We start from the raw sequence: 24,569 nt of genomic DNA on the forward strand, positions 1-24,569 counted from the left end.
AAATTATTTCAATTAAAAGAAATATATCTAGGGAAAGGAGACAGCATAACTAGAAAACTGCTTGGGATACAACTGGGGAGGGAACCAGAGGAGCTGAAACAGAGAAAATAGAAACTTCATGTGGTATAAATAAGATGCCAGAAAAATACTGTCCAGATGTTGTCATACAGGTGTGACTTTTTGAAAGAAATGTGGACAGTTTCAGGAAAAAGTGAAGGAAATTCTCACCATCTAGGAAAGGGTGAGCAGGGCTCCTGTTAAACAATGTTTGAAAAACCCTGTTCTGAACAGTCTGCATTTTAATATCTGGCTGATTGAATTAGCTGTTCAGAAAATCCCTTATCAGCTGTGTTTTCTTGTTTGGCATTACTCCTGTTGTGACAACACATTTTTGTCAAATTTCTGATTATCTAGATTTCTCATGCTTAGGTCCCAGCATGTCCAAGACTTGATGCAAGATACACGTATTCCTAATATTCAGGGCAACATTCCTTCAATTTTTTTCACTTTTGATTTTCCCAAATACATGAATGTTAATCCTTTTAAATACAGCAAGTGACCTGCTGGGTTTTTCAATCATAAAAATCACTAAAAAAAGGGTGACATTACCTGATATTTCTCCCTACCTAATCTTGGTAGATCCTACCAGATATGCCACATCAAATCATCTCAAAAGGTGCCTTTTCGACTGATTCTAAAAACTCTCCAATAAGTAAGACTTCATAATTTATTTTAGCAAAATAATTCCAATGTCTAACAATGCTTACAAATGGAAGATTTTTCTTCTAAAAATCTTAATCTTAATATCTAAAGATCTTCAACTTTTGGACCGTTTTATCGAATTTTCTAATTTTACTAAAAGTTCTCATATTAGATCTGAGTTTCATCTTCTGATATTTTACCAGTCTCTTGGGGTCTTCCCTCTTATTGATAAGAAATAATGAAGAAAAATTTGCACAAAGAGTATTTGCACACAACCATTCATCTTGCTCTTCATGTGCAATGGAAGTCTTTAAACATAAATATAATATTTACATTCTACACAGTACTAAGCTACTATGCCAATCTACCATAAGTAATATAAAATATTAAACTCAAAATAACAATTTCAGTGGGTTAGAGTGCTGAGCAAAAAAAATCCTCTGTTGAAAGAAAGCAGGGCTAGTTTGCTTCTTTTAACACCAGTCTTCCAAATCCCTTTCAGACAAGTCGATTTATTTTATTATCAACTAGTTCGGTCCTTACACGCATCTGATTAATTTTGAAAATCAATTTTAAACATAGATTAGGGATAATGTCATGAAGTAAAGCTGCTTATAATTATGGGGAACGTGGTGTGTGTGAGCACAACCAGAAAGGGAAATTAAAAATATGTAGTTTATTAAAGAATATTGTGAAATTTTTTAATTCATAGGAGAAAACAGCAGTTCATGGGCTTATTTTTTCCAATACAGAAAATTAAATAAAACATAATTGTTTACTTTTGCCTTACTCATTCTTAGCTACAGATTGCACATATCACCTCTATTTTTAGGGGTTATGTGTGGCATACCATCGAACATAAAATGCTTTTAAAGGCTTTTCTTATAGATAATCCGGGTTTGCAGTGCACCAGGCTCTTAAACCTTAATGAGATGACACAGATGAGATCAAGTTCAATAAATGAAGTTATGACAAGAACATAACTCCTTTCTTCTTTCCTTCTACTATGTAATAAATTCAAAGGCTCGACATTAAGTGCAGGATTTATGACACGTAATTTTAAAAGACAGTTTTTTTCTGCAAGCTAGTCATATGGGCTTTCTTTAGAGGGGTTAGACAAGCACTTCCAGTAATTCAGATATCCCATTCTCTCTTCATTAACCACAGAGGAAGCTGAAACCCGCATCACATACCCAGCCTTTAGATGATTAAAACAAAGCACAATGAATCCTCCCATAAGAGTCTGCATTCACCTGCCTGTATCTGTGCAACATGACCTGGCGTCTCTCAGCCAGCCCACGAGCCAAAGCCTCCTCTTGGCATGGAACTCGGAACCAAAGCCTCCTCTGGAACCCAATCTTCTGAGGTAGCTGTGGCGCCATCACTAGCAACACAGGAATGCCAACAGCAGTTTATTGCCCATTTCCTCAAGTGTTAAGATTCAGGAGGAAGGGTACAGTGATGGCACAGCCCGCTCCCGCAACTGCTGAGGGACCTATTATATGCTTGGTTTTACTTGTTTTGAATCAGCATCTAGAAACCTTTATGGAAGGTCAGGGAGCACATGGTCAGGCAGTACTAAGAAAAGAGTCTTTGCCGTACAGGGATTATTATTCCACTCCAGTGCAGCAAGGGAACGGAAACTGCAGTTTCTGCTTCTTACTTGTGCTGCAGGGCTCAGACACTCAAAGAACACAGAGAAGGTCAGGCCCAAAGAGCTGCTATTGTCCACATGTCCAGAGATAACAGTGTACCTGTTCCTTCTTAGCCAAATTCGAACATCCTCTAGTGGATGTCACAGAAATATATATTTTTGTTCTTAAACTTTATCCAGAAAGTTATTGAAACAGCGATTTTATCAATATATATAGGAGCGTAATATCCATACCAGATAACTCATCGGTTCCTTTTTCAAACTTTCCACACTTTTTTTTTTGATGCAATACCTCTACATATCATTTACTGCCAGCACAGATACCACATTTGGATCTATAAATAATAAATCTTGAAGTGCAGGTTTAATCTACAAAGTTCCTGGGAATAAAACTACTGCACATGTCAATCAGAAAAACATTATGTCTCTAAGGAACTATATGTGAAAGAAGTTAACAGAGGAAATGATGATGGATATTACCGAAATACAATGAAGGGCTGGCAGTAAAACATGGGGGGCTATATATGCCTACAAATTCATATGTTCGGAAACTACAGTGGATGTATCCTAAGGTCCTAATCCTGCAAACACTTCTGTACATGCATTCAGCTCCGTAGTAAATAAATCCGAAGCTCCAAAACCAGAAGACCGAACCTCCACATACTAGAAGGGAGTGCTGAAAAATAAAGGGAGAAAGATTTGAATGCTCTTCAAGACCTACAGATTGCATACTTTAAAAAACAAAGTACCATTCTGCTTTAAAAAAAAGGGCAAAACTGTATGAATTTTCCCTTCAGAACATCTTCACAGAACAATTAATTTTGAAGATGATTATAAGACGGTTAGCAGTATTTTTTTGATGAATAAATGCATAATAATTCCACTGTAATGAAAATATCTTTTCAATGAAAGATGGTAACACTTTTAATAAGGAATGGCTACAAAAGCTTCTGCTGGAAATATTAAGATCTTTAACTTCATCTTTAGGAAAAGTAAAATGGTAATACTGTTTGCTTAAAGCCAATAATAATGAGACAGCATTGAAACTACTTATTTAAGTTCATTAAAGGCCTCTCCCATATTCGTTCAGGAACCCAATCCATCACAAAATTTAAGCGTGCAAGTTGAACAAAATCAACAAGCTAAAATAAAAATGCAATGTCAAGCACATGTTCAAGTCCTCTGCTGGAGAAGAATCAACTTGATTCTAGAAAGATCACAAATTGTGACGTGAACATCAATAGCAAATCTCAGTGAAAAGTTTTCTAAAGGTCATGTCAGAAAGAAGCTGAAACAGGTGGAAAACCTTAACAGCCTGTCACTCCCATTGCACACCGATACAAAATTATTTTTGATTAGCATCTTTATTTTTCTAATAAGCCTTCTCCTTCTCGTTCTGTTCCTGCTTCCTGTACACCTCTCTATTTCCCTGGCATTTAACGCTGCCAAAAGTAGCTGCTCAAGGCTGTCATTTGGCATCACTCTCATCACTATTGATCTACCTGACAGCTTTGTATCCTGTTACATATTTTCACATGAGAGAGGGACAAAGATCTGTTGAAGCAGCACATGGCTAGATTAACCTTGAATGCTAATGGATGCTGAACAAAAGAGTCATCACCTCATTCATTATCTTAACTATCACTAAGTTGTCAGGCTCCCTATCAGCATCGCAAGTCTGGGAACCATTTGATATTTAGAAGCAGATCTCATACTGTTTTTAACGTGTCACAGAAATGAGGACCTACTAGTATCTGAGAAGCTCACGCTCAGAAACAAGATGGTCTGGGAATAAGCCAAAACATCTCTATCAGGCTCGCAAGAAGGTAAACAAGGCACTTCCAGGTTTCTGAGAATTATGATCACAAAACACATTATGGTTATTTATTTACAAATGTCAGACACTCTGCAGTAGATTGAAATTCTCTTCTAAGATCCAAGCAGGGACATGGCAGACAAAGTAAACAGGTATTGAATATACTCATCCACTGTGTATTTTAGAAGAAAATGCATATTTCTCTTTAGCAATGGTAAATAATGCCGTATGTTGTAAAAAGTACAATTACACAAGTAACAGCATTAATCATCTGGACCTGCCTGTCTAGAAATTAACTGAACATTTGTTCTCAGTGATTGACTCAATTTTTTTATCAACCAATGTCCAGCACTTGCCTGGCTACTGCAGCTGATGATTTAGTTTGATGTCAACATGTCCAGACTGAAACCTCACGTGTAACATTACTGATTGCAGTTGACAGCCTTCTTTTTCTTTTTTTTCCTTTTTTTTCTTTTTTTTTTTTTTTTCCTTTTTCCCCCCCTCCTTTTTTTCCCCTAGAAAAAGCCCAGTTTTGAATTAAAGTGGTGAGTTTTAATTTTCAGTTTTGGTGCTATCAGCAACCCTCAGATTTTAACAAAGAAAAAGCCCTTGAAACACACAATAAATATGTTGAAAGCATGAGATCACAACATTTTAAAGGTCTTGATATTTATTAAGGATCCACGCATTCTCCAACAAACCCAGACATGGAGTAAAGAACTGCATTCAAACCCAAACATTGTTGTCACTAAACCAGAAGGCACTCTTGTGAGCTATGGCTTAATTTCTTAAAGGCAATGAGCTTTACATCATAGTATTAATTTGATTTTTTTGACTCAGTAATACAAACACTATGGTCTCATGGTAGTGAAATTGAGGCAATGACTGAAATGGTAGGCCAGATTAAGAACGACTACAAAGAGCTCATTTCAATTAGGAACTCATTAATTACATAAAGACCCCCCCCAAAATACAAGAATGTTTTATGAAATGTAGTAGAACTAGCTTTATAAGTAAATTCCCCTCAAGGCAGGGAAGGATCTAAAATCTACCTTGAAAATAACCAAAACACTAGTACACAACATCTGCACTTTTCAAACCTCAGTCAATATTTTGTGTGTGCACAACTTAATTATTCTGCTCTTTACATTTTCTGATCTCAGTTCATGTAGTCTGTACATAAGCAAAAAGTCTTCTTTATTGAGAAGAGCTCTGCTTATGCTGGCAATCCAATTCATCACAGCAACTAAAAGCCAGCATTCATTTAAATTGGCATGGAAGTCTGAAACAGGCTTTATGAATCTCCAAGTTGTTTGGAACAGCTGGAACAGAAACTAGATTTTAATCCTGAATTTTAACTTTCTAAAAAGCTCCTCCTATCTCTAAGAACCAAAATTTCAGTTGCAAACTTCTCTAATTTCAGGTGTTAGAAATAGGACTCCTGAATGTTTTAGTATTTGAGGCTCCATCTCTATTTATGAAATGTTTTACAATTTTTGACATAAAATTAAAGTCAGTAGATGCAGTATTGTCCCACTGTATCATGAAAACCACCACTATATTGTGCTGGTAGAATTTTATGAATATTAGATGTGTCTATACTATAGAATTTTGTCTTTAGTGTCTCTTCTAAAGGGCATATTCCCATTCTTCTAATCATGTTGATGCACAAATAGATGGTTGATACATTTTTTATAATCTAGAGATATTATTAATTCTATATACCAAATCAGAATAGACAAAGAAAAATTCTAAGTCCAGATCTGTCTTTTTGCAAGCTTTTAATTATGGCACTCATTCTAGTAAGTATGCTTCCTTATAGTTTCATCATTCACATCTAGTAATTTGTTGTGTTTGCACAAATAAATTAAAGCCATACAAAGAGCATAATTGACCTTGGAATGCATAAGACTGACAATGGTTAAATGAATTAACATGGGAGGTCATCTTACCTGCCAGGCAGAAGATAAACCAGGGTGTAATAAGATGATAGATGAAGAGCCACATGGTTATCTTCTGTTCAGCAATTATCTCAAAAGGAATTGTGCCTTGCAATACCAGCATTCAGAGAGCTAAAAATACCTGATTACAGACAAAGGAAAAGGAGTGAATAATTCTGACATAAGGCTTTATCTCACATCACATTGCACTTGCCAGGTTATCTGTCTAAACTGAATACTTAAGGTTAATATAGGGTCTCTTGAATACTAAATGCATTATCAAATTTGCTGGATCGAGTTAATGATCTCATTTATTCAGAAAGCATACCGTTTAAGAGCACTCATATTTTCCAGTGATAGTAAGTAATATGGTAAATGTTAATACTGAATATCCTCTTTTAGACTCATCTTCCAAAACCAGATCCCCTCTCTGTGAACACTTCACATTATTAGAAATATTAAAATATTACATAATTTGCAATAAAATAAGGCAAGTCCAGTCCTATCCTCCTCCATCTCAGTAAATACTACATTACAATTAATGATTTCAAAGTCTGTAAAAAGAAAATTACAGTGCAACTGAATTACATTAATCTTTTTCAGGATTAATTTATTTTGTCTAGTGTATCATTCCTTTACAACTTTTAACATAGAATTCATGATCTTCTGGAAAGGCGGTATTAAGTTTTATGAGTTTCCTTTTAAAAGTTGAATATAATCATTATTATATTCATAATTCATTCAGAGAAACGCTGCCTGTATATATACTAAAACCAAGCTAAAGAAACATGCATCTTCTTTTGAATATTCTAAGATGTGAGAAAACATTTTTCAGAATACTTCCATAACATTTTTTACTTCATTCAATCAGAATATTTTGCTAGCGTTTTATTTCTGGCTGGTGGCTGTTACATATTTCTTTAGAGTAATAGGGCATCATGTTTGCAGTGTGCAGTTCTCCATTTTGTTTAATGGATTTCTTGTCATGCATATATAAACGCATCCTTTACATCTTGTTCACACTACTCTTGATTTGTTCTGCTGTAGCACCGGTTAAGTTACAACCTTCACACAAAGCAAGGCTTCCAGCTTATCACTGACAGAATATTGTTGCACCTCAGGCACATGCCAATACCATCCATTCCTCTCAGTATATTCATTCTGTTACTATTTCATTGTAAAATATGCTTATACGTACTCGAATACCCTTCAGCAACATGCATCCTAGCATGTGTTGCATGCTAATATGGCATTGACACTTTTTGGAAGATGCAGTTTTGGTGCTACTGATTTGCAGTTTCCCATGCCAAGTACCAATGACTCCGATAAGCAGCTTCTACCATTTACCAAGAATCTTGTTCTTTCCAGGTCAGAATTGTTATTAAATTCTTCCCTTTTTCCAAAATCCAAAAGTTTTAGATCTTGTTTTGAAACTGCTCTTTTTGCCACTTCCAACACCAAGAAATGGACAGCTTTGCATTTTAAGACAGGCTGTCTCAGTGCACGTGTCTCACGTCTCTCCTTGAGGTGGTTAGGAACATGTCTCAGCCATCAGGGACTTAAACTTGTCTGCTCTTTCTCAGAAAAATGCTAAGAAGATGTTTATTTGAACGTGCCTCAAACAGTGAGCTTTCCTTAGAAGAGTTTCATAGGGTGTTTTGCATACCGTTAGGAAAATGGCAAGAAATATCACAAACTTTTGGCTCAGGAATTACAGGAGCTGTTGCACTTCACAGTCTTCCCTTTTTAAGCAGATTAAATCTTCAATAAAAAGGTCAAAAATGTATTAGTTGTAAAGACCCTAAAATCATGGCTGTTACATGAAAACAGTGCTCAGCAAAACAAGAGCTAAAGGGTGATCCCCAGAACTGAGATACATTTAGAAATACTCCCTGGAAAAAAAAGCTCATATGTTGGCAATAAATGCGTGTGCTTACTGTAGCTGGATCCAGGGGGAAGAATTTAATAAATACTTTTACCCTCCAGCTTCTGTTGGCACTGAAGTTTCTTTAGACTCTCTCAGTCAAAAGATACTCACAACTATTTCAGGGATCTACCTTAAGCGACCAACATATGAAGTACTGAGTCCCTGTGATTCCTCCCAAAGACAGCGGTAGGTTAGATCAACAAATGCCTGTATACTTTTTCGGCAGTCATCCCCTGGCTACAAAGCTTCTTGTGCTATGACACTGCCTCACCTGGAACACTTATTTCGAAGTGACACGAGTTAAATTGCATAGTTACCCTGAGATAATGCACATAATTAAACAGCAATGAAATAGCAACTCTGTTGGGAACAACAGTAATTACACAGTAACTCATGGCGATAATAACTGTGTTCAAATGTATTGACAGAGAAAACTGTTAAGAGTCAACCTCTGTTCTCTCTCCAACATTACAGGCATAGACAGAAGATCCCCCCTCCCTCTCTTCTGCAGAATGCAGGTTCGATTTTGGAAAGTTACAATGTCCTTTAGCTCTCCAAAAATCCTATTCCGTTGGCTCAGAAAAAATGGTTTGAACACTGGTTCAAATTACACTACATAAGAATTGTGTCAGTAAATGCTATAAATACCTCATTTTATTCAGATACAAAAATATCCACCCTGCCAGGATTACAATCCTTTCCTTGCTCTCAGTTGTTTTGGCTGAGTGGGTTCTGTATATATAGCACATCCATCCCTCCTGATTCATCTCAGCTTGCGGATGAGAAGTGAGGCTGTTTCACATCGCTCTGCTGAATTTTGGCAGAACTGCCTGCTACGAGATGAGACAGCATGCAGGTTGATCTGTATGTCTGAAGTGGTGTGGCTGTACGTGATATTACCCCCAGCTACCCAAGGAGTCCAGGCGTATTTGAGGTAGCAGCACTTGCGCCGGAGGCAGCACTGTGGGCTGCAGTGCTCATGCGTCGTCATCTACTGCCTCACTTGCTTTACAGCTTTCTACCTTTTTTTCTTTGCAGACCGAGAAGGATCTTGTCGCCTAAGTAAAAATCATTCCTGAACAGAAGACTAGTCATTGGTACAACTCACTTTTCTCCCCTGTAAAAACAGAGAGCGATTGCATGCCTGGACATACTCCTTTCACTCCACACAGTATACTACCCTTCTTTCCTCACAATGAAGCATCATAATTTTAGCAAACAGTAAGACATTTTTAAAATACATAATAAAATAAGCAGGCATTTAACTGCAACTGTGTCAAGTTTAATTACCATCTAATGTGCACTAACACATTTAGGTCCCTTTTGACTGCTCAGTTTCCCAGAAGAGCCAGTCATCACTACAGGGCCTTTGCCTTGCTAGATTCAAGAGAACTCCTTCTGGTGAGCTGTCTGGAGTGCAATCCTCCCAAAAAAGGGGGGGGAGGGGGGGGGAAACCAGGCCATTGGCTGCTGGATAGGAAGCACATTCAATTTTGAACACAGACACCTCCTAGAACTCTTCTGGAAGCTTGCAGTGTCTCATGATGCTTTACTGGAATGACAGATATTTTCAGGACACAAGGGTAGACCTGCCTTTCTGTACTACCCAATTGTAAGGATCTTTAATCTCTCAAAATGTACTTTAGGAATTTTTTTACATTTTCCTCAGTATTCTGTGTGGCTTTCTTCAGGTCCTCACCACACACTTTGGCCTTTATTAAGGAGAAAAAGACACTCGTTTTACAGCTATGATCTACTTAATCCAAACATGCAGATGACATCATTATTTTGCAAGGACATAAAGCATTCATAGTGCAGACAGAAAAAAAATTACAAACAGCAGGTAATGGGAGTCAGTTGAACAAAGATCATACCATCAAAAGCAGGGCAAACAGGCTACAAAACGTACTAGATTTTAAATCAAGGGGTGGAATAGACAAAGGAAAGCAAAGCAACAGTGGGGGATGTTTAAGGGGTGAAAAGGAAACAAAGAAACAGAACAGGCAAATGATGCGTGGGAGGATGGAAGCTATAAACCAACCCAAAAGGGCAGTCAGAAAGAAAGGCAGAGGGAAAGAGATGGAGGTGGAGATGTAGGTAGATGAAGGTGCATGAGGATGAGCAGTTGCCTCTGTCAGTAAATTTCCACGTTTACCACAGCAGCATCTTCCCTGAACCTCCCTGGCCGAGGTTTTCAGAGGGAGCAGCATGATGGCTGCATCAGCCCCTGACATCCACTCAGGGCTCTCCTCAGGAGCCCCAGGTGCTGAACAGGCAGAGAGGAGACAAAGGGAAGACTTTAGGAGCTCTGGCTTGGTACACTTAGCTAGAAGAGGTAAATCTAGATGCTTGTTATGATTCTCATTTCCTGGTATCCACATTCAAGTTTTAGAATTGGTAGAGATTCTGTCCAGATTAGACTATAAATAAATACAACGATCTAGAAGAAATCTCTGGTTCTCCACCCTTTTTCAAAACTTGAATATATAAAATTGCAATAATTCACTAGTAAATTAACACAGTGGCAAGTTATAATCAGAGCCACGCAATACTTCAACCTAATCAGTATTTTGTATTTGTTTTTACTTCAGGTTCTTCTAGTGATTTTACTAAGCATCTAATTGATAATTATCATGATTTTCTTAAAAGGTATGGCATATTGTGCTATGATAACTAACTCCTCATAAATCTTATTAGTTGCTCAGTATTTAGAATTACCAAGAAACTTTTGAATTTAACAAACATAATGATGTACACTGCATATTATGTATGGCATGACCCTTTGTCCTTTTCTACTATTTGGTCTTTGCAATCTAATTTTGTGATCAATCAATAAGTTTTGGCATTCTAGGTTAGACTGTACCATTAGAAAGGCCAATAATCTTTTTCAAAAGTCTGGCTTCTCAATCATCACCCACAACCCCTTTATTTACTTCTGAAACCAATACCTTAGCCACTAGCATTTACTAGTCTTCCGTATTACCAGAAAGGTGATGACAGTCACGTTCCTTGCCACTGCACAGATTTATCCTATTACAATGGTCTGGGATTAGTGTAAGTAAACTTCCAAGCCAGACCTGCTCCTATAGCACTGCTGCATCAACAGAAGATTTTAGATGTTCTGTTTTGCATTTGCTGTCATAGAATCACAGAACAATTTTGGTTGGGAAGGACCTTAAAGATCTTCTAGTTCCAACCCCCTGCCATAGGCAGGGACACCTTCCGCTAGACCAGGTTGCTCAAAGCCCCATCCAACCTGGACTTGAACACTTCCAGGGATGGGGCATCCACAGCTTCTCTGGGAAACCTGTTTTAGTGCCTCAACGCCCTCATAGTAAAGAATTTTTTCCCTATACCTAATCTAATTCTACCCTCTTCCAGTTTAAAGCCATTCCCCCTGTCCTATCACTACATGCCCTTGTCAAAAGTCCCTCTCCAACTTTTTTGCAGGCCCCCTTTAGGTACTGGAAGGCTGTTAATAAGGTCTCCCCAGAGGAGAGACCTTATTTTTGCTTCTTCAGGCTGAACAACCCCAACTCTGTCAGCCTGTCTTCATAGGAGCGGTGCTCCAGCCCTCTGACCATCTTCATGGCTATCTCTTAAAGTCCAAAAATGGCTTTGGTTCCCTTCTCAAAGGCTTGTAGGAAATTCATTTCCTTTTGATCAGCTTTGCTTTTTATAATGATACCTTTCATTTTTGACAGATTTGTTCAAGTGGAAACAGAAGTACAAATCCACCGACCCCAATACTGCCCACTGGCCCAAACAGTCTGCCACCAACAGTCGTGCTTCTAGTATTTTTCACATCATTCTATTTAAAGAATATATCTACTCTCTCCATGAATGAAAGCCATATAAGAAGCCCTTGTATTTGTTGACCCATAAATAAAACTCTTCTTGAACAGAATTTATACTTTCAAGGGCAACGTGCAGTAACGTGCACCACTAAACTGGAGAAAAGAGCAGTCTTATCCCTGCCCCCAGTCACGCAAAAGGATTTTTTTCGACTGCTTACAGGTGCTAAAAAAATAAATTAAAAAAAACCCAAGATCAGTTCATTAATAGATTTAGACAGGCTAAATTAGCAAGTGATTCTACCATTAGTGGACAATTCAACCAGCTCTGTATTTTTGCTTAATAAACATTGACTTGGAAACATGAAGAACAAGCATCTCAGAGGTGATGAGGACTCCAGGGTTGTTACAGGGCTTGGCCCAAATTTCAATGGGAAACCTTAACTTTAGAGTGCAATACAAAACTCCCGTTTGTTGCAGCACTCTCAAAACCAGCCATCTGCAACAAGGCTTTTACCATCCCATACCAAGTTAGCTTCAATAAGTAGTTCCCACGCCTTGCCCTGACACAGCCACCAATCCCCCACAAGGTCTCAAAGATCCATCTACTGTTTGTGCTGTTTCTTCATACTCTTCAGGCCAGTCCCTCTGCTGCCTTCTCCTTGTCTCTCCGCCTCCAGGGTACTCTCTCTCCTAGCTTTGCTTCTTCCAGATCTCTCTTCATTGGCTGCTCCCCTGAGAGCTATTTAACCACTTAACAGGAAGCCAGCCCACAGCTGTATAATATCAATGTTAATTAACCCAGCTTCATTCCTCTACATCCATTCTTTTACAAATATTTATAAATTTACTCTTTGTGCCTTCTTTTCCACTTCAACTCTCATGTCTATATGCTTACAAGAACTAACATCCTGGCACAGTGATGACCTGCAATATACTCTGGCTCAGCATTACCCTTTTTCTCCCGTCCCTGCCCCCTTCTTTGGAAACTATGACTTCTCTCCAATAATCAAGCACCAAAAAGACAATAAATTCCTTCTCTAGATATGTTTTGAGCCACGCCTTCTGCACTTGAAAGCAATAGCGCCTATTCTACAAAGCAAGAAAACAGCACCTATAAGAAGAAACAAAACCACCAAATACATTGGCAGAAGATTGTTATAAGATCCATAAGGTACCGGGGGTCTGAATGGCAACCTTACTGTTACAAGATGTCAGTTTTCCATGGCAATTTTCTAATGCATCATTTTTTCAAGTAGGACGACATGCTAGTAGTTAATCAAACTGTGACTTTAACTCTCCTGCTTCCTTTATATTTACACATCAAACAATTCAGACCTCAAGAATCAGTAACTTCTTCCATCAGTTGCTCAGTAGGCACTTTCGCTTTTTTGTTAAGCAATTAAGAAGCCCTATGGGACTTGACTTTGCTTGCCTGCTACATTATCATCCTTCCTACTTTCATTTTTTTCATGCTTTATTTTGGCTTTCTGTTATTTTGTCCTCTCAAGTAGTTCATGTAACTAATGAGATGTCTTATTTTTCTTACTTGCATCCACAGATTCATTATGAACGAACATTAATTCTTTTCCGTACAAGGGTTTTACAGCAGTCACACATCTAACTCATCTTGCAGTTAATCAACAACTCTGTAATGAAGGGTCATCCAGCATTGCTATTATAAAAATATTAGCAAGGTTAAGTATCTTCTCATTTGTGGTAAGATCAACAATTCAGCATTACTATTAATTATGAATACAGTTTGGTTACTTTTCTCGAGTCACTATGCTGCAAAAAGGGTTTTGAAATACCTTCAGATAATGAAGTGTTGCTTAGCGGTACTTAAACACTGTCTTTAATCATCATGTCAGCAGCAAAGGGTCAGGCAGTCAGTCCTCCAAGTCCCTATTCACACTGTTTGCCCTATCAGCAACTGGCTGTTCTTTCTTCTAAGGTAATAAATAAAGAAAAAGACCACTTACTGCTACCGTAACTCACAGGCATTACTCACACTTTTCTGAAAGCATACTCTAAGGGCTTTGCTGCTTAAAGATCGCCTGATAAAATTTTTCAGCAAACAAAAATCAATAACCCCCCTGCCAAGTACCAAGCACCACACAGAACAACATACTGCTCTCTTCTTATTCTTACAAGTAGCTTCCATTCGGATCTTAAATCCTAATTAGTTTAACTTTGACTCCAAGATAATCAAATACACCCAAGACTAAAACCCAGCATGAAAAAAAATCAGCCATGAATACAAATAAATACCCATTATTAAAACTGGGCATTCTTTCCTACAATAGAGGACTTTTTGGTTGCTTTAGCCAACAACTTTAAAGGGACAAACCCCATTAACTTCTCCATTAAAATTAAGTGTATAATTGCTGTCATCTTTTGGAGTTTCAATTTTGTTAAAGTTCATAAAAGAAAAGAACAGACTACTCAGAATATCATCTTGAAATTAAATCTTAAATAGAACAATTTCTAAGAAAAAAATCATTTGATGTTTCAAAAAAATGAAACAAGATTATATGAAAATCTTTATCACACTCCTGGCATTTTCTATCTGATTTTCACATTTTCTTGAACTTAGTAATACCTTGTTATTCAACAATAAATTAAGATATGGGAATGAATTGTGTATTCAATGAGTTCATAGCAGATGTATTTATATACATAAAAATTTAACAGTTTATCCATATAATCTGTAACACGCGCCACCCTATAACATACTTCCTATTGTACAGCCAAAGAGAAGCTCAGTGGGAGATTTCATCTTCAAACTGCATGTTTCCTAGCAACTCTCTTTATATCAGAGTAGCTTTTTTTAAAAAATTACATCAATCACTTGGAACTGTTGAGAATGCTTAAAAACATCTCTTTCATCCTGTGAATAAACAGTTTGAATCAGACTAGCAGCTGCAAAAAGGAGAAAAAAAAGAAAATTAATTCAATGTTTACTAGAATTTGCTGGTGGGTTTTGGAATAATACATTATTTGTGCCTTTTGGTTTTAAGCTTACACATTTCCGAATAGCTATTGGTGAGGTCCATGGGCATTTTTTTACAGGTTTGAGCAGCCATCCACCATCTCAAAGATTCTCTGTGGTTTAGAGACTGCTTTTCAAGGATACTTACTCATGAGGTAAACTTAGATGTATTCTGAATATTTTAAAAGACAAATGATGGTTACTATTGGTTTCCTTCCCTGTAACTAAAGCATTGTTTCTGTAATCTTCAGATTTGAAAACAAAACCCAAAAAACACAACCCCCAAACTTTTCTTGAAAACTTAGTTAATCACCTGTTAATGATCTGTTGATCCTTTCCAAGCACGTATTCTCTATCAACCCCAGTACAGCCTCAGAAGAACACAGCATCTACAAAAATCTCTCTTAACACTTAGTCAGCAAGGTGTGTGACACGTGGATGGGTACCATCAGAACAGCTTTTGGAGGAATCCCTGTGTCAGAACTGCTACTCCTGAGAGACACCAGAAATCACATCTTCCCATACTGATCAAAGAATTTTGATGTCCTGACTGCACTTAGATTAAATCAAGGTGGACTGGGGAGGAACAAAGGTGGAAAAATGGATGGGTAAGGGGACAAGAGGGCCCTCGCCTCTCTCAAGCAGCTGGATTTGGCAACCCCCGACAAAAACAACCAAAAAGTTCAGTGAGATGCAGCTGACCCTGAATTTCCACAATGATGTGCAGTATTGGCTCCACAAGTGCATGTTTTATCTCTGCAATAAAATACATCTGAAAATGCCAGTATTTTAACTTTGTAATACAATGGTGTTTATTCAGACAGAAAGTAAAGTATGAGAATTATATTATGAAGAGTATGACTAATCAGTTTAATGACTGAATCCAGAGACCATTTAAAATAACTTCTAAGCAATTAACAGGTCTATAAATAAAGCAAAAAGAGAGAAGCAGTTGATTTTATACATCCAAATCATTCTGCTTTGTGTTTTACTCTTAAATATCAGAAGAAAAAAGTGAAATAAAAAAACAAGCCAGTGTACGAAAGCCAAAGACCTGATGTACTGAAGTGCTTGCAAACATTTAATATAAGATGAACGCTTACTGAAAAACCACAAGAAGCACTCATCAATTTGCAGGACTGAAAACTGCATTGTAGAGATCTTGTTCCAAGTTCCATATTGTTGTGACAAAAAAATACATTTTGATATGCAAAAAAATACAGCTTAGGCAAATCAGCCACACACAGAAAAAGCCATTTTCTCTTCGGTTATCAAAGTTGCATAATTCCATTCCAATAGACTAATTTCAAATAATTACAAATGTTTTAGTTGATAACTATTCTGTTGAACATAACATATGAGAGTATTCTTTCACAGATGCTATTTTGGTATGGCAATAAGCCAAGAAATCAAAATAACCTTCTCATTTAGAAGGTGTTGATTGCAAAGTAGTGCTGTAACATCCTGTAGCAACTCCATGTTCTTCCAAGCAATAAAACAGAGTCCCCACAGACTCCATTAAACAATTGCCTACAGGTCCCGCACAGCTATTCTCTAATTATTGCATTTCTGATATGGACCTGGAAGTGGTCACACCAAGGAACATGTTGTCTCCAACACAGGAGCTTTCCCTGTTGAGGAGCTCCTAACAAAACAGGTATAAAGAAAACCACAGTAAAATATATCTGAAAGAGATAATATTTTCAAAACATGCATCCTACCTGTTTTGATTAAATCTCTAATTTGAAAGTATGAGATGTGGTATGTAGTTGTGTTGGGGTTCATGTGCTTACTACTCCATTTTTTAGCAAACAGAGTTCAAACATTACAATGCCTGTTTTATTTGCTTACTAAAACTTGAACAGACTTTACCAAAATCTTCTTAAATTTTAATATTTTCCTCTATTATGTCCTATATTTTTCATAGTTTGGCCAAAGAGTAATACTTCCTAATTCTTGATGCCCAACTTTTGGGTAAAAAAATAGAATTATTATTATATTTTAATTTTTCAATTAAATTAGGTTTATTTGGGGGTTATATATAATCAAAAGTATTTGACAAACAAGGTTTGCCATTTAAATTGTACTGTTAAGTACTCACACAATAGTAACCGTTCTGATTTTTCATTGCCTGGCCCCACAACTGAAGGGCAATATACACTTGTTATGTAAGGAAAGGGAAAGCACGTCACCACCTGCAGACCTTGTTCTACCCAGTAAAAGCCAAGTAATCAGTATATTTTCTGATACCTTAGGTGGTATGTTACTGCATCTACAATTAGGAACACCCACACATTAATGTCTTCAAAGAAAATCAACCACAGATGCTTTAATCTGTTAACTTTTACACATACTTTCTACTGTGCTTGCCTTTATCCTTCTTCCCTGAACTCTTCCTCCAAGTGCTCAACTTAATTGCCTCAGATATTCAATTGAACTAATTTAACTGGAGGGGCATGTAACACATACAATATACCTGGAAAATAAATTTATAAAATTACCTCCCTGATGTACAGCTGTGATGACAAGAGAACAGACAAAATCTTACTCACAGTAACCAATATCAGAAATTGAAATAGCCTCATTATCTTCATTGGCATCATTGTGGCTTTATACTGATGAAGATACAATGAGAACATAGTCCAGCATGCATTATTAGTACATTTTAAAAGGCAACGTGAAAGATGCTGCTATTAATAACTACCAAAAATTGCTGTGTATCACATTCTGTGGTCTGCTAATGCATCTATCAAATGAATTATTATGGCAACACAAATTTGATCATTTGGTCTTTCTGTTTCTCAAAATGTTACAATAAATTATTTTTTAAACTTACAACATTTGTACTGTAATATTAATTAAGTTCTGAAACATTCTGAGAACTTCGGGGGTCTCCTTTTGATTAAAAAAAAATCTAATTCTCATTACAGAACCAACAATATGAAAAAAAATCTTTTAATGGGGGCAATGACTGCAAAATACTTGATATACATAATTAAACTCACCAGGCATTTTGCAATGCAGTTTTGCAGATCACCTTTTTCTTCTCATTAACACAGAGCTGTGAAGCACAGATAGCTGCTGTGCTGGTGGTATAACTGAAAATTCCTTTTCTAATATTGAAATTTGACAGTAAGTCAGTATTAACTGAGAGACGGCATCTTACATAACTATTTGAGTTGATAGTTTATTTTAATGCTGCAATTTAGCTTTTCTTTTATAGTAATCACAGAAACGCATTGGCAACTTTGAAGAGCTAAAATTTCAGTATTTGTGAGCTGTCACTGGACCTAAAGTCCAAATTTTTGCAAATCATTCTTTGGACTCTTCAGCAGAAACAAGATGACAAAGAGAGACAGGAGCATACAGTCCTTTGTCAGTATGGCATATGGGGCTGAAGGATTGAAATAGAAGCACAGTGGAACAAAGGAAATAATACGATGATTTAGTACCTCAGGTCCAGGAAATCAGGAATAATTTCTGTGTGATCATTTTGATATGTGCATTTCAAAGCTGTTACTTTTCAAATTTTACTCTGGCTTTACACTTTCTTAGATTAGAAACAGAATTAAGATCAGATACCAGGACATAAAAAATGTTAAAAGCTCAATGTTTGAGAGGTATGTCAGGTTTTCTACGGGAATAAAGTGTTACGTGATTTTTATGAAGAGATGAGCTTCAGAAGACGTGCAGCAACCTTCGCTCCAGGAGGCACCAGCTCCCCTAATACAGCCCATACCAAAGACAGCTTTAAGACCTACCCCAACAATGAAGCTTCCTTCCTGCTTTTTCCTGTATCGTAGCACTGCAGTGCCTATTTGCTTGGTGTGAGCAGACTACCCAATCGTTTACAATAATCAAATAAGCTGAATTCTATGGATATTTATTGTGGAAGGAAAAGAGCAAATGACAGTCCAAGCATCAGCAATAAAGTGATAAATAATGTACATTAATGTACCTCTGTTGTATGCGAGAATTGAATAAATGCTAAATTTCTCCTGTTTGACATGGGCAAAGCCCCTCTGCCTGTAACTACTGTAACATGGTCGAGAATGGATTTATTGACATAGACAAAAAGAAAAACTCTCTCCACCTAGTTTTCATACTTGACACTTGAGATTACAGTTGAGGAGGTTATTTACGGCACACTGCTATACTCTTCCAATAAATAACGTGGGGAAAATGCTTTATTCTTGCCTACATGTCTTATCAGAAGAAAAGCAATTAGACTGAAGAGAAAAACAGAGAAAGCACGGGTTTTTTTCTTTGTTTACCATTAATCTTCCTCTGTCTTGATCTGTGTTTTGCAGGACAGAGTTTAAAGAAACCAGCTACTAATGTCCAAGATTACTATTCACAAAATAATACAGTGCTATGTCTATAACATATAATAGGTCAGATTATTTCATTAATTGCTCATATGTTTTTACCACTACTATATTATGCTTCATAGCACATCTAAAAATTATTTGTTCTAACACACTTTTAGTGTTCTTAATAAAAATGCTTGCATTTAGCAGTTCACATTTATATGGCAAAGACTGTGAACCTACAATGTAAACCAAATGCATTTGAATTAAATATGGAGAGAAATGGTCAGGTAATAGTCTTAAGTGACCCATATCAAAAGGTCTGGGTCTCCATTATGTTCTGAAATGTGTGACACATCCTATGTCCCATAAATTTGATTTAAACCACTTAGCTAAAATAAAATGTAAAAACCATAAAGATCTACAGTTATTAATACTAAACTAAGCAAAGCAATATATTTGGAAATCAAAGCTACATAAACAAGCTAGTGTCAAAATAATAAAACAAAATACCAAATCAGTTAAATCTTCACATTGGCATCACATTATCAAGTAATCAATTCTTTTAAATTTGAAGGATTATCTGCAAATGATTACCTGCTGTTGTGAAACAATTTAATGAATTTGACTAAAATCTGTATGTATTTTGAAGATATTTTGAACAGCTTTGTATCCAAACCCAAATACATATCTTGAAGATGGTTCTAAAGGTTTATTTAGTATTTAAACCACAAGCGTGTTGTTACTGATTCTGCAGATTTCATTTTTCACTTTCTATGTGGTATATAACCCACTGCTCTTCCCAATTCCCAACAGACACAGGATAGATATTAAAAGAATACTAAGGTGGAAGAAGTCTGACAGTTCTTGTTAGGCTCTTACAGCAGGCATTGTAAAAGTCTCTTTCAATTCAAGAAGACACTTTAATGACTGTCTTTTTGAGACGGCATTTTAGGGTCATTTTGATGCAGGAAACTTCCTTTCTCATGTCCTCCCTTTCAGAACTTTATTGACGTTCGTGCTACCAGGCAGGCACACAAGTGCATGCTACAGCCAAAGCTCTGAAGTCTTGGGTATTTCCCATCTAGTAACACCAAAGGAAGAAGACGGAAAAGGAAATTACATTTCACAGGAGTTTTTTGACCTGTTCCGCTTGATACCATTTATTATTTGGGAATAAATGTAAAATCAGTCCTGCTATAATTGCAAATGAAAAAAGTCTGGTTTTAACAAACCCCCCCCACACAATTAACAATAAGAACAAAGCAGCCACAGTGCTCTTCAATGCTTAGAAAACCACGGCATTCAGCGCAGAAAGGAATAAATTATGGAGGTCATAAACCAGAATTGGTGTGCTCTGGATAGCAGCAACTCTGAAAAGCATCTAGGGGATACAGTGGACAAGCCATTTAACCGGGGTTTCCAGGACAATGCTGTGGCTAAAAGAACTGTGTGACCCTGAGGGATTAAATGACTAAGTACAGCTATGTGAATTTGCTCATTAGAAATCAGCAAATTTGCTTAGAACTAGCATGACTGATATTGTAACACTAAATAATTATGATGCTGATGTAAAATATACATAGATACATACATACATATATACAAACACACAAAAAAAGGAGTGGAGAAAGTGCCTTATGCCAAGAACCTTCCTTGTTCAACTTGTCTGGCATAAGAAGGAGACGACTGAGAAATATCATCCCTACAGGACATAATTATGGGATGAAAATACTGGAGACAAAAGGGTCCTTTAATCTACTAGAGAAAGGCATAATAAAAACATAAAGCTGAAAATTGATTCTGGAGTGATTTAGAGAGGATATATCCTGAAATTTTAGTAAAGAACACAGTGACATTCCCAGTTCCTGACATCTTCAGTAATGACTACATACTTCTTGCAGGGCATGAAGTACTGGGCTCAGCACTGAGGCAGCAAGTTGAACTTACTGACCTACCTCTGAGCTCTCACTGTCTTTTGAGAACTCAAGCTGCAGAAAGAAGGTAGATGACTACGTTCTGGCACAGCGTTTCCCCACAGTGGGATCCTGTGTTTTCAGATTGGCAAGCCTTGTTACCTGTTCCCAAAGCCAAAACCTCCAGTTCTACTCCATTGTATAGCACCTCCTCTTACTGTTTTCAGGGAAGGCCACTGTTAGACCACAAATTAAATTGCTAGGCTCCAGTGAGGTCCAAAGTAGGTAAGTTTTTAGTAAGCAGCAATTTTTATCACTCATAACAAGCAAAAAACCACTGACCTACTTCATGTTTAAATATTGCAAACAGTTGCGGAAACTGCAGACAAAACTCTGACCAAGAGGTCAAAAATACAGAAAGAACTGATTGTAAAAAAATTCTTGATAATAGCTACATCCATAAAAAAAGGTCTTGAGATTATATTAGGTTATGAATTACCTTGAAAGATGCTCCCTTCACACTGAAATAAACCATCTGCATGAAAAAGATCTTTATAACTTAACAGCCATTCAGCATTCCATCAGCAGCAAGATTAAAAATAGATTGCAAGGTACAATGGCTAGATGTCACTGCTTCTCTCTTAACAAACAAGCTTCATGGTACATTTTAAGTTTATGCAATAGACCATATGTCAAACAGCTTATTTTGAGAAATTTTCATCTTGATACTTCGAATGTTAAAGATTTTCAAGATTGGGTTTTAGACCTATTATAAAAATCATAATTTTCAAATTTTACTTTGGGTGCTCTCTCCTTTCCTTTTTTCTAAGTATTTTACTCATTCCCACCAATGCATTTAGCACTGACATTTCAAACCTCATTGCTCTAGAGGAAATGCTACTCACTCCCAGATCTTCTATGCTTCCATTCCTCCCCCAACTGCAACTCCTTATGTTGCCCTTTTTTCTTTTTTTAACCCATTTTTGCCTATATCCAAGCACACTCAGATGAACACATGCATACTCATTCCATTTCTTGTACAAATCTGTCTAACGCTGGGATCCAGGAACTTGATGCTACTGGTTGGCAGGTATTAGCTGACACGCTGGAAGTTAAGTACTCTGTGATATGCACCCTATACCATAAGGCATGCTTTCTGACACTTTCACTATTCTCATGATTTTTCTGTGAAGCCCCCCCAGATATTTTAAAATCTGCCTGAAAGGCATCTGCTGTGTTTTTCTCAATCTTATGTAGTATTTCCTAGTTTATTGTAATTGAACATCAGAGAAGGCATACTTACACATAGCACTAAGATACTGATTATCTCTGTGATTTCCCACATCTTTTAAAGCCATTCATCCCATGGAGAAGATAAACTAAGCCCCAGAAATTTCCGACTTGTACAGATATCTACCTGGGGTGGGAGAAGAAATGAAAACCCCCGGAACTGCTAGTCTGAATATCTTTCCATTCTGCTCTGCATTGTAGCTATTCAGTACTAAGGAAGAAACTGTTCATTCCTTAAACCTGTTTTTAAAAGTCGTGTGGCATGATTTTGGTTCTGTGAAATGCAGTTAATGAACTGTGCACAATGATTTTCTGTTAGATCTTGGCCCTCCTTATTATTTAATTGGCAATTAGTTCAACATACCGCACGCATTGTATACACTGCTGATGTTACCAGGTTACCAGGGCAGAGAGTACTTTTTCTGAAAGGAGTAAAGCGAAGGAAAAGGGTATATGAAATTCCATCACTAGAAAGGGTGTTTGAAAACCCATCACTACCAGCACTTGGCAAAGACTAAAGAAGGCTAGGAGATCGTGAAAATGCTCTCTCAATAGGAACTATCCTGCCAAAGGTCAGTGTGATGCTGCATAAAAAGAACAGAACAAAAAAAGCTTAAAAAAATGATGACAGCATTCTTCAGATTTCTTGGCTGAAATCAACTTATAAATCTCACAGCTTTTATTTTTATTAGTTCTCCCTGCTTTTAATGAAAACACAACCATTTATATTTGCAACAAGTGGAGGATAAGGAAAGCAATGACCAGTATGTTGGCTGCTGTTGCTTTTTCTGCATCAATAAGACCATTATGGCTTCAGACTATAAGCTTAATTCTCAGCCAAGTCAGCCTAAGTGAATCTCAGATTTTGAAAGCGTCTTGAGAAGCTGCCTGATTTACCACTGTGTTACTGCACTTTCTGGGTAAGGTTATACAACCTAAAACTTGAAGCAATGCAAGCACTTAACTAGGACTATGTCTTAGCTGTACAAATTTCTGCTTGTTTTTAAATATTTTTTCAAGAAGATTTTGTGCAATAAGAAATGTATTTCAGGAATTAAAAAAGAGAGCAGGATTTTAAGCACTATATGGACTCTTCCCCCCCACCCCCCCCAGGTAGAGAATTAAGGCAACAATCTGTCTTAATGTCTTGAAGCAGAAAAGGAGTAAGTGATGTATATAACTATTGTGCATCTCTGCCGTGATGCAGCTGCTGCTTTTGTATTACTAATGGATTCCTCTGTTGACAGAAAAGGAATCTCCAGCCTTTTTTCAACAGGTGACAGGCAAAAATAAATTTCACATCCTTGAGCTGGCTTGACAGGGAGCCAATTACCATTTCAGCTGACCAGCATCACTTGAAAAGAAGAGCAAGGAAGAAGAAACATGACAGAAGATGACAGAAAAAAACCCAAAACCGGACAAAAAGGAAAAGTGGATTCAATGCTGAATATAAGACAAGCCTCAAACCTCAAAATAAACTTAGGATAGCCTCCTAGTAGTGGTGCTGTTTTCCTTTCTTTTCTTTTTCATTTGATGGGAGTAAATGCAATGACCAGGCCCCTGTGGATTCGGTCTATGGATCTTTTCTGGTATCTTAACAAAACACACTTTGCCCCTGGCAAGTTATTCCAGTTCATTATTTCACTGATTTGGGTTTTAATGGAGTGCTGCATCTTATTCAGTAGTTAAGTGTTGGCACAAACCTGGGAGGCAGTGTGGGTGGAAGAGAGGAGGGGACAGCAGGAAGGTTTACTGATCCCTCTAATTATAAAACCCTCCACAGTTTGCCCCGAGGAGGGAAGGGTACTGGCCTCAGGGACAAGTGTGCAAAGGAAAAAGGGATAAACATGGTGATTTGGCTTAATAATATGCTGCCTACTATATCAAACTGGATTAGATACAGTTCATTTCCTGCAAAGGTTTCCCAAGCCTTGCTTTATGCTGCCTTGTGCCAAATGAGAGAGTTGTTTCCTGCTATCCCATAACCGTGGGTTTAGTCAGATACAGCTTTAGTACAAAGCTGAATATTGCATGGTCCTGATGGTGAGCCTCAGCACATGGCATCTTCTACTCTGGAGCTTGCTCTTCAGCTGCCCCCTAGTACCTCAGATGGGTGAACAAAGAACTCTCCCAGAGACACAATTTTACCACATGTAATAGCTTAGAGCAAACTGCATTACAGATTATATAATGAGTGGCACTCCTAACACAATACCTATGTGTTTCTC

At 37.2% G+C, this 24,569-nt stretch overlaps 1 protein-coding gene across 1 annotated transcript in view; it reads right to left on the reverse strand.

Annotated features, from left to right (window-relative positions):
* Positions 1-24,569, reverse strand: part of CNTN1 (contactin 1) — a 244,648-nt gene that overhangs the window by 84,414 nt on the left and 135,665 nt on the right. The window contains exon 4 of the mRNA XM_056341602.1: positions 6,125-6,254. Coding sequence (XP_056197577.1) covers positions 6,125-6,236 — 112 coding nt within the window. The 5' untranslated portion in view covers positions 6,237-6,254. The remainder of the gene's footprint in view (positions 1-6,124; positions 6,255-24,569) is intronic.

This window comes from Falco biarmicus, chromosome 5 (genome assembly GCF_023638135.1).
Source record: "Falco biarmicus isolate bFalBia1 chromosome 5, bFalBia1.pri, whole genome shotgun sequence".
Taxonomy (NCBI): domain Eukaryota; kingdom Metazoa; phylum Chordata; class Aves; order Falconiformes; family Falconidae; genus Falco; species Falco biarmicus.